Genomic DNA, 11,107 nt, shown 5'->3' with positions numbered 1-11,107 from the left:
GCTACACCCTTGACTCAGTTGTTGTCAAAACAAAGGAGTCACTTATCTCCTGTCTTCCACAGTTGTTTTTCAGTAGCTTGGTGTAGCTTAGCAGAAGCTACGCCAAGCTACTTGTCATGCGAGGGGGAGTCAGTGACCAGTGACTCCATTCAAAACACTCAAAAACACACACACACACACAAACACACACACACACACACACTCACTCAAGTCTCAAAACAACCCCAACCTTTCCTCCTGAACATATCCAAGCATGCATCAGTCTTCCCTGTCACCTCGCTTAGCCTTGTGGGAAATGACAAACACACTGAAATGTCTTGTAAATACAGAAGTCTAATATCCTAACATAGTCCAAATGTAATACTGCCCCTTGAAGTAGCTTCTATGTAGTTAGCTAGAGAGAGAGAGAGAGAGAGAGAGAGAGAGAGAGAGAGAGAGAGAGAGAGAGCTGATTAATTGCTGTCTGGGGAAATGACTGAGAGGAAAGAATGGTGAAGACAGAAACAGACACAAGTTTGACTTTAAAAAGTGAAACGATGTGTTCAAAGCTCAAATCCAGCCTCTCTCTCTCTCTCTCTCTCTCTCTCCCCCCCTCTCTCTCTCTCTCTCTCTGAAGCATAATGCCGCTCGGCCTGGTTTGCGTGCCAGCCTCTGATCTGTAGACGGTGGGCCGCACGGAAAAACTCCCGCTATGAAAATGCAAAAAAAACAAAAACATCTGAAAGCAAAGAGGGAAGTCGTCGACCACATGTGCCCCCGAAAGCACCAGCGCACAACGGGATAGGCGGCGAAAGACAAAGCTAGACAGAGGGGGCGAGAGAGCGAGAAAGAGAGAGAGAGAGAGAGAGAGAGAGAGAGGGGAAGAGGAAAGAGGCTTTTTTTCAGTCCGAGCTTCCTGTTCTGTGCTTTGCTTTGGTTTCCAAGCATCGCAGCTTAATTTCCCTCCATCCACAGCGTCAAAGCAGTCGTGTGGGTTACGCAACCATTACTCTCCATTTGATCCAGCAAATTCATCACACTGAAGCTCCTGGGCCAAAACTTCAGCACACACATAAACACACACACACACACACACACACACACACACACACACACACACACATACGCTGTTACAACACCGGTTTCTCCCTTAACCTCACAATAGCTTGTGGTTTCACCTCCTCCTTTGCCAAATTATTTTTAATAACTGCCATCAGCATAGGCGTGCCATCGCAAAACAGAAAGAGTCATAAACACACGCCTCTCCAGAGGACACACACTTCTTGCTCTGCTGTGTGTGGCTCTGTTGTCTCTCTCTATGGGTAAGACGAGTGTGTCCGTCATGTAGGACTCAGTGGAGACCCGTCACGCTGTGTCATGTGCCCGACTGTGATTTGTCTTGTTTTGGTCTTGTTTTGGACAAGTTAACGTTGTTACTCGAATATGCAACTTCAGTCATGTGATGAAGAATCGGCTTCCAAACTATTCAAGCACTCGCCCGGTCTCTCAAATACTCACTGTGCAGAACAACTGTGGCAAAACCCCCGGAGACATAATGAAAAACAGTCTCTGTGATGAAACTAGATCCTAACTTAGACTGATTAAAAAGAACATACACATTCATTTAAAGGGCATTTTAAGGGCATTAGAACAACAAACTACACACAAGTCTACACGCCTTAACCACTTAAGGCTTTAACTATAAATGTTTGTCATAATACAGTTAAAATGAATAAAAAGCAAATGCCAAAGGAGGCTTCCATATACACTGAAATAAAAACCATCACCCATCAAGTGGCACTGTGGCACTGGAAGGGATATGAAGAGGGGTAGTTACCGCCCTTACCCAGAGAGCTGCATGAAACGTCTCAAGGTGTAACTGTGGGTGAAATGTGTGTGACGTTATCATACTATTCCGTCTTTTTTTTGTTGATGTTTCTGTTTAGTTTTCAGAGTTTCACCTCCGACCCCTCCACCAAAAAGAACGTCTGAATGAGAAATACACCAGATTTTGCAAAGAATCTTTAACACCTTTAAACTTGTATTATTATTTGAACCAAACAGCCTACGTACAGCCCGACTCCAACTCTAGCACAGTTGGCACTTTCCCGCAGGAAGAATGCTGAGGAGCCGGGTGTGTTTGGCAGCTGATGAGAGAGGAAAGCACAGCGCAGGCCAGAGGTAACAAATAAGTCAAAATGTAATTGACTCAGTGTAAGTGTCACCATTTCTGTCTCAATAGGCGAATGTGTGTGTGTGTGTGAGTATGTGTGTAAGCTTGAGTGTTACATGCGCGTATTGAAATGTTGCATAAACATGAATACAGATAAGCAGGATCACGGCCGACAGCGAGAGGCAGCATACACCACGGCTCAGGACTGATTATACAGACGACTGCGTGAATGCCCATTCATGCTGTTTTGAGAACAAACTGAATAATGTCTACGAGTGTGTCGCCTGTTCATGGAAGATAAGTTGTGTGTCTTGGCTTGCAGTCCTCACTGATGAATCACAAGTCTGTTACATGTGGAGAGCAACAAATCACTTCCAACTGTTCAGTTTTGGCCAGCAGATGACACCAAACTGTAGCTTCATGAAATCAAAGCATAACAGAAGCTCCCATTTCCTCCTGTGGTTCAGTTACAGTGCAGGGATGTGAGAGGAGGTCATGTGCAGCATATTTATGTAGAAACATACATAATAATCACACTCAATCCAGCAGCACCAGACAGTTAAATAGGGAATAAAACAAACAGCAGGAGGTAAACATACCATGGAGACCAAAGCATGCAGAGATAAAAGTCAGGGAAAAATAAAATAAGATAGATAAAGATTTTTAAATAAAACACAGCAAGCAATGAAATATAAGATACAAGATTAGATTAAATACAATCATATGAAATAATTGAGAATAGAAGAAAGGGCATAAAATCAAGGGAAAATGAATTATAATTAAGAATAGGAATAAGATAATACAAGATAAAAATTAAAAAAATTTGTCTAAGAGAGATAAACACTAAAATATAATATAAATAAATTAAGGAATAAAATACTTAAGAACAAGAATATATTCATTAATATAATTTCTTCAAAATAATTAAAAATGGGAATAAATTTAAATTCAAAAACAATACAAATCATTTTGAGGTATAGCTGTAAAAATGTAAAGATATATATTTTTTTAAATTAATTTAGATAAATGCTCTTCAGTCTACACCAGGCAAAACGTGTGTATTCAGTGTGTGTTTAGTACTGCATGATTTCTACAGGAGGACTCACTCACCCCCTGAGGGGTCATTAGGTGCACTAATAATAAACTTTAACTGTACACACACTGCAGTCGTCTCCTTACAGGCTTCCCAGCATATCTTCTTTCCTCATAAACTTCATGTATATCCTCCCCTGGGCTGTGTTGCCGTTGTTTTTCCGATATGATTGGATGTCAGAATCCATTGTTTAACTGTTCATTCTGCTGAAAGGCTCATTTTTACATTATGCGAATAACTGTGTTCACTTTAATCTCCTTACCTATGATCAGGTTGATTCTTTTCTATTCTATTACAATGAAAACAATAAGCCACATGTTATCAAACCAAACGCAGTTGAAGTGATACTCCTATTTTTAGCTAATGCCGTCTCACCCCTATAGAGAGGCACATTGTGTCCAGACATTCTTACGCAATCTGCCATTATTAAACTCTGATGACTCCTGGCGACTACAGGATTATAGAAAATGGCGAATATGATAAGGATTGCATGCGAATGTCTACTGAATTGTTTTCTAACTAGTGTCTTGGGAGGTGCAGTACATCCTTGGTGGAGACGAGGGCTGAAATGAGATGGTAATACCCTGACGTATAAGTGGATAGTGTAACAAATGTCTTCTCTGACTTTGGGCATTTTGGCAAAGACACTGACGCTCCTTTTCACTGTGTATGCGTGCAGAACAAAGGGGCTTCTCAGTTGAACAGTAACAGTTGTGGCCTATAGCTATGTAGAAGACCAGCACAACAACTGTAGGGAGACAATAGAGCAGAGGCCCGACAAGCAAGGGAAATTAACCAAGCCTATTTCTGGTTGGCTGTGCAGCTGTGTAGCTTTTGGCGATTTTGCTCACGTTTCAGGGATTGTGGGTGTTCCATTCGCAAGACTTTAATCCACTATTGAATCAGGACAGAATGACTTTAGAATTCTGGTAAACTCCTCTCTTTGTCTGTGAGGATCAGCAAAGCTTTACCCCGCACTCACGTTTACATATAGACGCCCTTCATGCAGTAGACTGTAATTTAGGATGTAGACTGTATTTATTCTTCATCCTTCCCTTTGATATAAACGTAACATAGATGAGACATGTTAAAGGCCAAAGCACATTTTTGTCCATTCAATGCACGAGCTCTGTCATTCCAAACATTATTTTATATATATATATTTTGTAGTTCATGGACAGCCAACAACCACAATGACAACAACCCCTCATCTCCCCTTCTCTCCACTCTTCTTCTCCCAAATTATTCCATGCAGGAAACTTGAAACAGGAGGTGTGTTAACCTGGGGAATTCCTGTCAAAACCCTCACACAAATTAATCTGTTTGGAGACGATCTGACAGCTACTGAGAAGACGAGGTGGAAAAGATCAAGAAGTTTGTGTGTGTCTGTGTGCGTGTGTGTACATAGGGGTCTATAATTGGTGGAAGGGAGGATACTTGAGGAGTCACACCTCAGTGGTTTTAGGTGTCTAGCACTATAAAAGCAACACTGCACGGCTCCCTGGGACAAACACCTGCTCAGGTACCAGTAACCAAGGTAAGACCCTCCTCAGCTTGTTACATCGTTCTCAAGATTATACTTATGTTGAAGGGAATTTGTTTTTATGCATGATGAATTGGAGAGAACAGTTTCATTCACATTCATTCACACATATGAAAGAAAATCTGGGCACAATGCAGATGGATTCAATCGTTTCGTGTTTTTTTCCCACAATCGTCAGCGTTGTCATTCTTCATGGACTAATAATGCTTATGTTGTGATTTCAGTTTGAACCTGTCTGGAGTCTGGAGCCTCCACCAAAAACATGCCTCTGTATCTCTGTCTCCCTCTGTTGGCTGTGTTGTTCCTGCGCTCTGCTCTCGGCTCATACAACTGCTCCTCCGAGTATGAGAGGACCCCCGGTAAGGTCAACCTGGACCTCTGACCACAGAGCTCCATCGCTCAGAGACACAGAGACACACACCGGAGCAGAGTGTCTCCAGTGTGTGTGTGTCGTGACAAGTGTGTGTCTGTGTGCAGGCGTGAATCAATCCTGCCTGATGAGAGCATGGAGAAATATATGTATCAATCCAATTAGTTTTCACTTTGTTCCCAATGGAAACTAGGCGCCACTCCCTACTAAAGTAAACACATAAAACAAGTCTGGATGATATATAGATGAGTACGTATCCATTAATAACAACAACATTTGGGTCGGCAGGTTGTAGGAAAAAGTGTTTTCTCACAGTTCTATCTGTCTGCACCTGAGAAATGAAATTAGATTATATCGATGGATGGTTCTCCTGCCACTGTAAATAAGTTATAAATAAATTGATTTCAGTCCAGAGGATAAGAAGGATGGCAGGAAACCTGAAAGCGATAAAAGAGCTAAGACAGAGGAAGTTAGGGATCTTTATAACCCATAACTCTGCAACCCAAACATCTTTGTTGACTGTACAGACGTGCACTGAATTAGTAGATGAGAAGAACACAAATGAGTTCCTTCTTTTCACTCTGTTGGGTTTCTCTTGACTGTCTTCCTCAGATAACTCGGACCTGTCGGTGGACTGCGGCACCGCTATGATCACCCTGGAGGTCAACCTGTGCACGGCCCAGTGGGCGGGCTTCGACTACACAAAGCTCGCCATGAACGGGCAGCACAACACATCCCAGTGCCAAGGCACCATCGACAACACCGTGGACCCTCCGGTCATCCGCTATCAGCTTCCTGTCAACCACAGCGACAGTAACCCCTGCCGCCACTCCCTGCAGGTCACAATGGAGTCCAGACTGAATGTGGATTGATGGAGTGTTTATTGTTTGGTGAGGTTCTGACCGACACTTTATTGTCTGGTTTAGATCGTGGATGAGGTGCCAGACGCTTCAGGTCCCTTCAGCAATTTCAACAGCATACAGTCAGTTATCATCACAGGGTACATTGACACGCCAAAGTCTACACAGGGCCTGATCAGTTACTCCACAGATCTCTACTATCACTTTTCCTGCCGCTACCCACTGGAGTACTTGCTTAACAACACACAGATTGTGGCGTGAGTAATTTGTACTTGAAGGATCTTTCTACCATCAGTCAATTGTGAGTTTCATTCCACTGGCAGTTCTTACCACGACTGAGAAAATCCTTAATGGTTCCATCTTTTCTGTCATTTCTAGATCCTCAGTCTCAGTGGCCACCAGCGACAGTAATGGAACCTTCATAGACACACTGAAGATGAGTGTTTATAATGTAGGTACACATAGCACAACTGATATGGTGTTGCCAAACTTATATTTCATATCTATTTGTCCTGACATATACATTTGACTTCTTCAGGACTCTGATTATGGCTCTCTATTACGAGTACCAACAACAGGACTTCAGCTGCGAACCAAGATCTACGTGGAGGTCAAGGCCGTGAACCTCACAGGGAAGTAAGTGAAGACTGAACACTCAGAACACACTTATTGGAATGAAAGTTTGTTTCCCTGTAACTCACTGACTCCCTCTCCTCTGTTCAGTTTCTTTGTGTTGTTGGATCACTGCTTTGCAACACGCACTGCTTACAACACGTCTGACACAGCGAAGCACGATTTCTTCATCGGGTACGTCAGCGAGAGCATCAGTCAATAGTCAAAGCGCGTCTGTAAGGTCCTTGCTTTTGGTGTGGAAACAACAGATGATTTACAATAGACCAGTGTGTATCTAAGCAGTTCTGTCTTCCTCTAGATGTACTGTGGACCCGAGGACGACCATGTCAAACAATGGCGAGTCCCCGACCGCACGGTTTAACTTCGAGGTCTTCCGCTTCATGCAGGACCGAGACAAGGACAAGTCCAGCATCTACCTGCACTGCATCCTGAGGCTGTGTGAGCCCACCAAGTGTAAAGAGCTGCTGTCTGTAAGTCCAAGAATTCATTTAAAGCAATGGAAACACAACGTTCATAGATGCCTCATAAAAGAACCTCTGTTCATTTAATGATGCAGTTTATGACTTCATGCAGTTTACTTTGACGGTGACACCCTGGCTCAGTGGTTAGCACTTTCACCTCATTACATGAAGTCATGGGTTTGAACTCAACTTTCCCAGCTACAGCATTTAAGAATAGAGTTTGCATGTACAAAGATGTGGAGGTTAGATGTATTGGACCTGAAATGGCACAAGTGGATACAGCAAATGTGAAAATAAATAAATAATATTCTAACTTAGTCTCACCTGTCTCTTGAAACTGTAATAATAAAATAAAATAAGATAAATAAAATAAAATAAAATAAAATGAAATAAAATAAAACTTTCTTTTCCGTTTTCAAATCAAATGCAAACTCAACTCTTCCGGATGTTTGTTGTTTACAGGGTTGTAGTGGTTCCAGAAGAAAAAGAAGAGCGTCTCCGTTCGGGTCCGAGAGCAGAGAGTCAGCGACTGTTTCAGCAGGACCTCTTTACGCTGCTGCAGCAGGTTAAAGCTCCTTCATCATCACCTAAGCTTTCTAAACAAAACCACTGTAATAAACCAATAGAATAACACTTTGTCTCCTTTTCTCATCTTCCCCTTTTGAAGAAGTACCGATCATAGCTGCCTCTGGTGAGCTCAGTTTAAGCATAATCGGAAATCCTCACACAAATCTTAAGGATGTTATTTTGGATGATGCATTATCTCATCTCCATTTCCCCTTGTGTGCATCAGAAGGTGAAGTACCATCAGGGAGGAGTGATGTGGACGTGACAGGCCTGGTAGTGGGCGTCGTGTTCGGATCGGCCGGCGCTGTCATGTTGGTTCTAGGTGGCTGGTTTGTCCTCAAGAAGTTCTACTGGGCCGGAGCGTTACCTCACGCGTTTAACTGACCATGCGCCTGAGCGCTTCACATCGCTGGCAACATGTGGAGTTATAGCACCTGATATGTCATGATTTAACCTTTCACATCCAAATCTGTCACATTTGTATTATATGTTGTATTTCTTTATGAAGGAAAAGTCAAATCTGACTTGTGTAAGCACTTGAAGAACTGAATAGATTTTGAATATTTTCCGATAATAATAAATATACCTTTGATTTAAACTGGGTTTATGGCTCTCATAAATGACTTATGTTTCATGGCAGGATGATCCTGCCTCTTTATGGCTACAGAGGCTGATTTACAGTCATATAACCACTGACTGATAGGAGATCAGCTCAGAACAGCAGCTGCTAATCTTTGTAACAACTCATAACAACATCCGAACAAAATGTATGATGAGCGATGTTGTTGATCGAAGGAAACAACACATATATAAAGAGAGAGAGAGACCACATGCGTGTGTATATTGAAGCAATAGATACATTTTTATTCTCAAAATTCAAGATCCTAGTGAAGATAAAAGGATATTTTAAAGAACCTTGATCACACACAAAATACAATAAACACATCAATGCATTCATACATATGTACAGACTACTTACTTTACTGGCAACCAGTAAGGAGTAAGAAAAGGCAAAGCAAATAAACCATTGTAATGGTTTGATATGCACAAGTGTCTGTCACTGCACTGAATGCAGAATGTCCTGGATCAGAGCAGAGAGTTTGAGCGTGAAGCTCTCCTGCAGAGAGCCACCAGACTGTAGGGAGGAGGGAGTGGACGCGCTGGAGTGGGCCTTGACCTCCAGCTCTTCCTCCAGGCCCACGAACATCCTCTCCACTCGGGCCAACACTTGGCTTTGCAGAGCTGCACTTTGGCAGAAACGATCCACGCTGGCCACCACTTCAGCCCTGAAAGGCTGATCAGTTCCTAACGCTGTGGCAAGCTCCGATTTGAGAGTTGCCGCCCTTATCTGTGTCTCCACTCTCAGCGAATTCACTTCCTGTCCCAACCTGTAGCTCATTTCCTGCCAGAGCTCCGACTTGCCTCCGTCTCCCTCGCTGATCTCTTTCAGATGTTCGATTGCCTCAGTGGATTTAGTTTGGAAGTGGCCGATGATGTCAGCCATGTTAGATCGGCTGTGCTCCAGGGTTTGGCTCATCCACTGGAAGGCCTCCTGGTACAGAGCCGGACCGACCTCTGCCTGAACCTCGGCCGTCTCCAGGCCCTGCAGATAGAGGCTCAGCTGACCACACAGGTCTTGGGTGTTGCTGCTGAGAGAGGTCTGGAGCTGCTGGGTGAGGGGAGCCAAGCGCTCCCTCATGCTGGCCAGGGTGGAGCTGAGGTGGGCCGGGTTAGGGGACAGCCTCTCTTGCAGCTCGGCCAGCTCTTGGCGCAGACGGGCACGCAGGCGCTCAGACTCCATGTTCAGTTTGTGCTGCATCTCTGCTGCCAAAGGGTTTGTGTTGCGATCATCTTCTTGGGAGTAAATATGACTGCTGTCCATGTGGCTCTTGTAGGTCTTACTGCACAAAGACACACAGAGAGGCGGGTTATAAACACATCTTATGATCTGTGCACTGTCTCCAGATGAACAGCTGGTGAACTTACTTCACATCCTTTGAGTATACTGCCTTGACATGAGCCTGGTTGGCCTTCGGATCGGCTGCCTCCCTGTTTGCTCCGTCACGGTAGAGTGGGTGTGCTATAGACAGATGTAGCATACGTTAATAAATGAACACACCTCAAATAAAATAAATTAATTACAGTTTGAGGAGTAATCCGTACCTAAAGTTGTCAAAAATGACAAAGCGAAGATCACCACTTTGAGATGCATGTTTATCTTTCTGTGGAGGGACACATGAGAGAAACACAGTAGAATTAACAAATGACTGTAGGCTTTAAGTTTTCAGATATTAGCTGCAAATTTCATCATCGTATTTCAATCAATATGTGAGAGACCGGCCGCCCTTTACCTGGGGATCAGGGTCTGCAGTGCAACGTCTGCGCTCATCAGGCTTATAAAGCTTCATGTTATCACACTCTGCCTGTGTCAACAGCCAACACGTGGAGGGTCACACTGATGATACACACACACACACACACACACACACACACACACACACACACAAACATACACACACACACACACAAACATACACACACACACACACTCACACACACATACACACACACACACACACACACACACACACACACACACACACACAGACAGACCTGTTCAGTTGCATCAGCGTCAACAGTTGAATGAAAGTGACTGCATTCTTGCAGTATTGATTGAAGGAAGCATTAACAACGTTATGTCCACATGGATAAGATGAGGTCACAGACAGAGAGAGTGGGTATGATTAATAGATAAGCCCAAGAATGAGGAGAAATATAAGAAGTATGAAATAAAACACATGATAGAAGGGAACCAAACCACCAATCCTGCAGCAATGCTAAACCAAATAAACAAGTGGAAATGATGAAAGCATTTATTGGAAGTACCAGATGAAGTTCAAAGAGCTTTGTATGTCCACAGTGAGATAAGAAGTTTGGCTGGACATTTGTCTTCATGTCCATGGCCCATTTAGCTGACGGCAATAACTACAGGAACATTAACAGTGGAGATGGATGTAAGCATTACTGTATATACAGCCAGTGTTGTGCCATAAAACACATGTGCAACAGCTGAAAATGATCACAAACACTGAAGGAAACAAGATTTATTGCAGGTTGATGGATTATACAATGCTGGGTTATGCAAGTGGTCTAAATCAAACACTGCTGCTGTGTTAGTCAAGCTTAACTGTGCAGTACAGTGTAATCCAATACAAATAAGTGAATTACAAGCAATTTAAGTGCATAATTGAGTGCATACTTGTGTGTTAGTGGGGTGGGAGAAAAGTTAAGACCAGTAAGTGCAGGTGAAGTCACAAGATGAATCTTAAAGTAGTCATAATGGGCGTCAGATATAATGCCAGGGGTCATGATTTGGTCATAAAATGTATTGATCAATTTCCGAGTATTGTTCGATTACATCAACCCGA

At 43.2% G+C, this 11,107-nt stretch overlaps 2 protein-coding genes across 2 annotated transcripts; one reads left to right on the top strand and one right to left on the bottom strand.

The window, feature by feature from the left end:
• The first annotated feature begins 5,050 nt into the window (after positions 1–5,050).
• LOC142995326 (zona pellucida-like domain-containing protein 1) lies at positions 5,051–8,199 on the top strand. The gene is made up of 9 exons (XM_076146324.1): positions 5,051–5,147; positions 5,771–5,997; positions 6,085–6,275; positions 6,397–6,469; positions 6,557–6,654; positions 6,742–6,825; positions 6,950–7,121; positions 7,575–7,677; positions 7,780–8,199. The coding sequence occupies exons 1-9, from the start codon at positions 5,051–5,053 to the stop codon at positions 8,061–8,063; spliced, it is 1,329 nt and encodes a 442-aa protein (XP_076002439.1). The 3' UTR covers positions 8,064–8,199.
• A 319-nt stretch (positions 8,200–8,518) lies between these two features.
• On the bottom strand, positions 8,519–10,131 carry LOC142995336 (uncharacterized). Its single transcript, XM_076146338.1, has 4 exons — positions 10,031–10,131; positions 9,843–9,901; positions 9,666–9,759; positions 8,519–9,580 (listed from the first exon to the last, which is right to left on the bottom strand). Exons 1-4 carry the CDS (start codon positions 10,066–10,068, stop codon positions 8,737–8,739), a joined length of 1,035 nt encoding a protein of 344 aa, XP_076002453.1. The 5' UTR covers positions 10,069–10,131; the 3' UTR covers positions 8,519–8,736.
• Positions 10,132–11,107: the final 976 nt, after the last annotated feature.

The sequence above is a fragment of the Genypterus blacodes genome, unplaced genomic scaffold (genome assembly GCF_046128005.1).
Source record: "Genypterus blacodes isolate CSIRO-AG114 ecotype Tasmania unplaced genomic scaffold, CSIRO-AGI_Gbla_v1 ptg000032l_1, whole genome shotgun sequence".
NCBI lineage: Eukaryota > Metazoa > Chordata > Actinopteri > Ophidiiformes > Ophidiidae > Genypterus > Genypterus blacodes.
The sequence above is the reverse complement of the archived record's forward strand: the minus strand, read 5'-3'. Positions and strand labels throughout refer to the sequence as shown.

What these genes read in the sequence shown, in the direction of transcription:
- LOC142995326 (XM_076146324.1), top strand. Translation starts at nt 5,051, where the DNA reads ATGCCTCTGTATCTCTGTCTCCCTCTGTTGGCTGTGTTGTTCCTGCGC. An exon ending in TGAAGATGAGTGTTTATAAT is followed by an intron (nt 6,470 to 6,556) that starts GTAGGTACACAT and finishes TGACTTCTTCAG; the next exon opens with GACTCTGATTATGGCTCTCT. An exon ending in AAGCACGATTTCTTCATCGG is followed by an intron (nt 6,826 to 6,949) that starts GTACGTCAGCGA and finishes GTCTTCCTCTAG; the next exon opens with ATGTACTGTGGACCCGAGGA.
- LOC142995336 (XM_076146338.1), bottom strand. Translation starts at nt 10,068, where the DNA reads ATGAGCGCAGACGTTGCACTGCAGACCCTGATCCCCAG. An exon ending in GTCATTTTTGACAACTTTAG is followed by an intron (nt 9,760 to 9,842) that starts GTACGGATTACT and finishes ATCTGTCTATAG; the next exon opens with CACACCCACTCTACCGTGAC. An exon ending in GTATACTCAAAGGATGTGAA is followed by an intron (nt 9,581 to 9,665) that starts GTAAGTTCACCA and finishes GTCTTTGTGCAG; the next exon opens with TAAGACCTACAAGAGCCACA.